The sequence below is a fragment of the Otolemur garnettii genome, unplaced genomic scaffold (assembly GCF_000181295.1).
Source record: "Otolemur garnettii isolate 467f Iridium unplaced genomic scaffold, OtoGar3 scaffold00181, whole genome shotgun sequence".
Classification (NCBI taxonomy): domain Eukaryota; kingdom Metazoa; phylum Chordata; class Mammalia; order Primates; family Galagidae; genus Otolemur; species Otolemur garnettii.
The window spans coordinates 1179270-1183364 of NW_003852576.1; the positions used below are offsets into that span (position 1 = coordinate 1179270).

Here is a 4095-nt window from a genome sequence, read left to right on the forward strand (position 1 = left end):
TTTTTTTTTTTTTTTTTTTTCATTTTTAGGGCTTTTAGCCTATGTAGAATTACTGTGATCTCCTAATTGATCTCTCTGCCAGGCTTGCCCCCTCCAATCCCTCTTTGTTTTTCTTCTTAAGGGAACATTAATTGGGTGCTTGCTAGGCGCCAGTCCTTGTGCACCGCACTTTTTCATGGATTATATCATTTAATCCTCACAACAACCTATGAGGTAGGTACTTTTATTGTCCCCATATTACAAATGAGAAAATCAAGGTTTAGGGAAATTAACTAACTTGTTCAAGGTATCACAGCCAGTAGTAATGATTTAAAAGTTGGTGTTTTGACTCCAGACCAGAGCTGTGACCCACTGTACCGTGCTGTTTCCAAATTTATCTTCCTTAAGACAAAACACAAAGGAACACTATCCTCAAGTTCAAATGTTTAAAAATTCTACTGGCTTCCTATTTGTGTTAGAAGGAGCTCAGCATTGGAGTCAGACACATCAGTTCTGGCTCTGTCACTTACAGTCTCTGTGACTTGGGTCAAGTTACGTTGGGTCAATTTACTTTTTGAATTTCATTTTCTTCATTTATTTGCTAGAAATAATATATTGAATAGTATTATTTGAGTATTCAGTGACGTGGTTATGTACAAAGCTTCTAGGTCAAATGCTATGACTGGTAGTTTCCCTTAGAAAATAAGATGAATATTTCTTTCTTTTATTTGAGACAGAATCTCACTGTGTTGCCTTGGGTAGAGGGGTATGGCATCACAACTCACAGCAGCCTCAAACTCTTGGGTTTAAGCCAGTGGTTCTTAACCTTCCGAATGCTGTAACCCTTTAATACAGTTCCTCATGTTGTGGTGACCCCCAACCATAAAATAATTTTTGTTGCTACTTTATAACTGTAATTTTGCTAATGTTATGAATAGTAATGTAAATATCTGATGTGCAGGATGTATTTAGGTGACTCCTGTGAAAGGGTCATTCAACCTCCAAAGGGGTCGCAACCTACAGGTTGAGAACTGCTTGCTTAAGGCCCAGGTGTCCTCAAACTACGGCCTGCGGGCCACATGCAGCCTGCCTAGGACATTCATCTGGTCTACAGGGTGTTTTTGCCACCGCTGCCTGTCCTGCTTAGCAGCCGGCTCATCCCAGGGCCCACAGTCTGGCCCTCCAACGGTCTGAGGGACAGTGAACTGGCCCCTGTTTAAAAAGTTTGAGGACCCCTGGAACCGATTCTCTTGCCTCAGCCTCCCAAATAGCTGGGACTACAAGTACTTACCACAACGCCTAGCTATTTTTTTTTTTTCTGGCTGGGGCCGGGTTTGAACCCGCCACCTGTTATATGGGGCCAGTGCCCTACTCCTTTGAGCCACAGGCACCACCCAGCCTACCTGTTTTTTGGTTGCAGTTGTCATTGTTTAGTAGGCCCGGGCCTGTCTCAAACCCACCACCTTTGGTGTCTGTGGCCGGTGCCTACTCACTGAGCTATGGGTGCCAAGCTGAGATGACTATTTCTTAGCGTGAAGTAGCGGCCCCTCCTAGTTTTGCCCAGTCTTCCTCTCTAGGTTGCTGTCCTTCTCTTCCCTACACAGGTACAGCTACATGCCCACGCTCTACCTAGCTTAACACCTGAACAAACTTTGCATTTTCAAGTCCTAGTTTATCTTTTATCTTCTTGTGTCTTGCAAATTCCATTTTTCTTCTTCTTTGTTTTTTTTCTGGAGACAGAATCTCACTCTGTTGCCCAAGCTACAGTGCTGTGGTTTCACAGCTCACAGTAACTTCAAAGTCCTGGGTTCAGGCGATCCTACTGCCTCAGCCTCCCAAGTAGTTGGGACTACGTGACAGGCATCCATCACAATGCTGGGCTACTTTTTCTCCTTTTAGTAGACATAGGGTTTCGCTCTTGTTCAGGCTGGTCTTGAACTCCTGAGCTCAAGGGATCCTCCTGCCTTGGCTTCCCAGAGTTCTGGGAGTATAGGCGTCAACCACCAGGCCTGGCTGTAAATGATTTTTTATTCTTCAAGTCCAGTTCGTTTATCACCTTATGCAAAATCTTTCCTTATTCTCCTATTTATTTCTATAGCATTTGTACATTATCAGAAGTGAACATTATTTAATGTATAATGTAATTGTCTTTGAATATAATTTTTGTCTCTATTACACTGCAAAATCCTGTGAGTAAAGATTGTCTTATCTTTTTATAAAGTATTTCTGATATACAGAACATGCCTGTAAGTATTTCTTGTGTTAAATAGAGTTCTCATAGCCTGGATAATACGAATAAATTTGATTTCTAAGAGAATACATAAAATATAAAAGTACATTCAGTAGGTAAGTATTTGTTGAATAAATCAACTGACTTGGGTTCTTTTATAAATAACCCTAATACATACTCTCACAGATATTTATACATTTACTCAATAAATTCAGCAAAAGGTATTTACTTGATGATGGTTTACTACTGTTTATCTGAATGGAAAACAGCGTGTTTCTCTCATTCAAATTTTTCACTAATACAGACGTTGGTATATTAGTAATATATTAATTTTGTGAAAAATAATTTGAATATTATACCCTTCTCTATATCCTATTCAGTGTAAAATTCTAGTATAATTTTAGTTGAGTTTTAATACAGTTGTGTCTTTTCTCTCTGTATATTTGTGGTGTCGTCATTGTTCTTGTTGTTGTACAGTTGAAAATGCTATGGATTGTCTGTTAGAATTATCTACCACTGAGGCCAAGACAGAAGAATCATCTCCACAAAGTTTCATTGCTTCTGAGAACCCAGTAAGTGCAGCAAAAAGTGAAATAATGGAGAAGTGTCCTCCCGAAGACGAGAGTGAAGATTCGAAAATGGATTCATTTCTGGACATGCAGCTAACTGAAGACTTGGATTCCTTAATACAGAATGCTTTTGAGAAACTGAACTCTTCTCCTGATGACCAAGTATACTCATTTTTGCCTTTGCAAGATGTTAACAGTTTTAATGACCGAAGTGAGTTTATAAATTTTGATTCAAGTACTATGACTCCCATTCTTTCTCCACAAAGTATGAATTTGAATAGTGAAGATTTAGAGAGTTCTGCCTCCACAGTAAGTTCAAATCCATCACCTTCACATTCAGTTTTAAATGAGTCCAAACATTGTACAAAGGATAACACAGTGGCACTGGATGGTAGCTACCCAGAAGATTCTCTTCTCAGTAGTTCTTTAAATCTTGCAAATGATTCTAACGTGGGTAGTAGAAATCTTGATCAAAAGCAGAAAGAAGTTTTAGAATCTGAGTGCATTGCAGTCCAGCTCCCTCAAGCTTCTGTGAATCTGGACGCCAGAGAACCTCAGCCTCCTTCCAGCTTTCCAGGGCTTGATTTACCCAGTACAGGTGGCGATCAGAAATCTTCTGTCTCTGATGTGTTTGTACCTTCCGAAGGGTTCAGTTTTAAGCCCCACAAGCATCCTGAACTGCCACCAAAAGGGAAGGATGTTAGTTACTGCCCAGTACTAACCCCCCTCCCTTTGCTGCTGCCCCCTCCCCCTCCGCCATTGTGGAACCCCATGATTCCTGCTTTGGACCTCTTTCAAGGAAACCACGGCTTTGTGGCTCCTGTCGTAACCACAGCTGCGCACTGGAGACCCGTCAGCTATACCTTTCCACCTGCAGTTATTTCTCACACTTCCCCAACAAAGGTGTGGAGGAGTAATGAGGGAACAAGTGCTTACCAAGTGCAGGAAACCCCAGTCTCTCAGACTGTAAGAAAGAAGACGACATCTTACGTTGGGCTGGTTCTTGTTCTTCTCAGAGGGCTTCCAGGATCGGGAAAATCTTTTTTGGCAAGGTATGGGTTTAATTTGAGTTAAAAAAAAGTGTATAATGCCTGAATCTGAACCGATAGTGTGAATTTGCACAAAGGTTGCTTAGTAGAGTTCTTCAGAAACCCCTAAAATGTTTCCTTTTACTAAATGTTTATGACTTTGTTTTCTCTTAAAGGTTTTTTTTTGTTACTGTTGTTTGTTTGTTTCTCAGAGACAAAGTGCCTCACACTGTCACCCAGGCTACAGTAAAGCGACACCATTATGGTCCTCCTGCTCCTGGGCTCAAAC

General features: G+C 40.9%; 1 protein-coding gene across 5 annotated transcripts in view; it reads left to right on the forward strand.

Moving 5' to 3' along the window:
* N4BP2 (NEDD4 binding protein 2) overlaps positions 1 to 4095 on the forward strand; it is a 92453-nt gene that overhangs the window by 35898 nt on the left and 52460 nt on the right. For 4 of the 5 annotated variants that reach the window (XM_023519614.1, XM_023519613.1, XM_023519615.1 and 1 more), the window contains one exon: positions 2687 to 3830. In XM_023519614.1, coding sequence (XP_023375382.1) covers positions 2687 to 3830 — 1144 coding nt within the window. Of the gene's footprint in view, positions 1 to 121; positions 214 to 2686; positions 3831 to 4095 lie in introns of all 5 variants that reach the window. The other variant, XM_023519617.1, reaches the window with a different exon arrangement.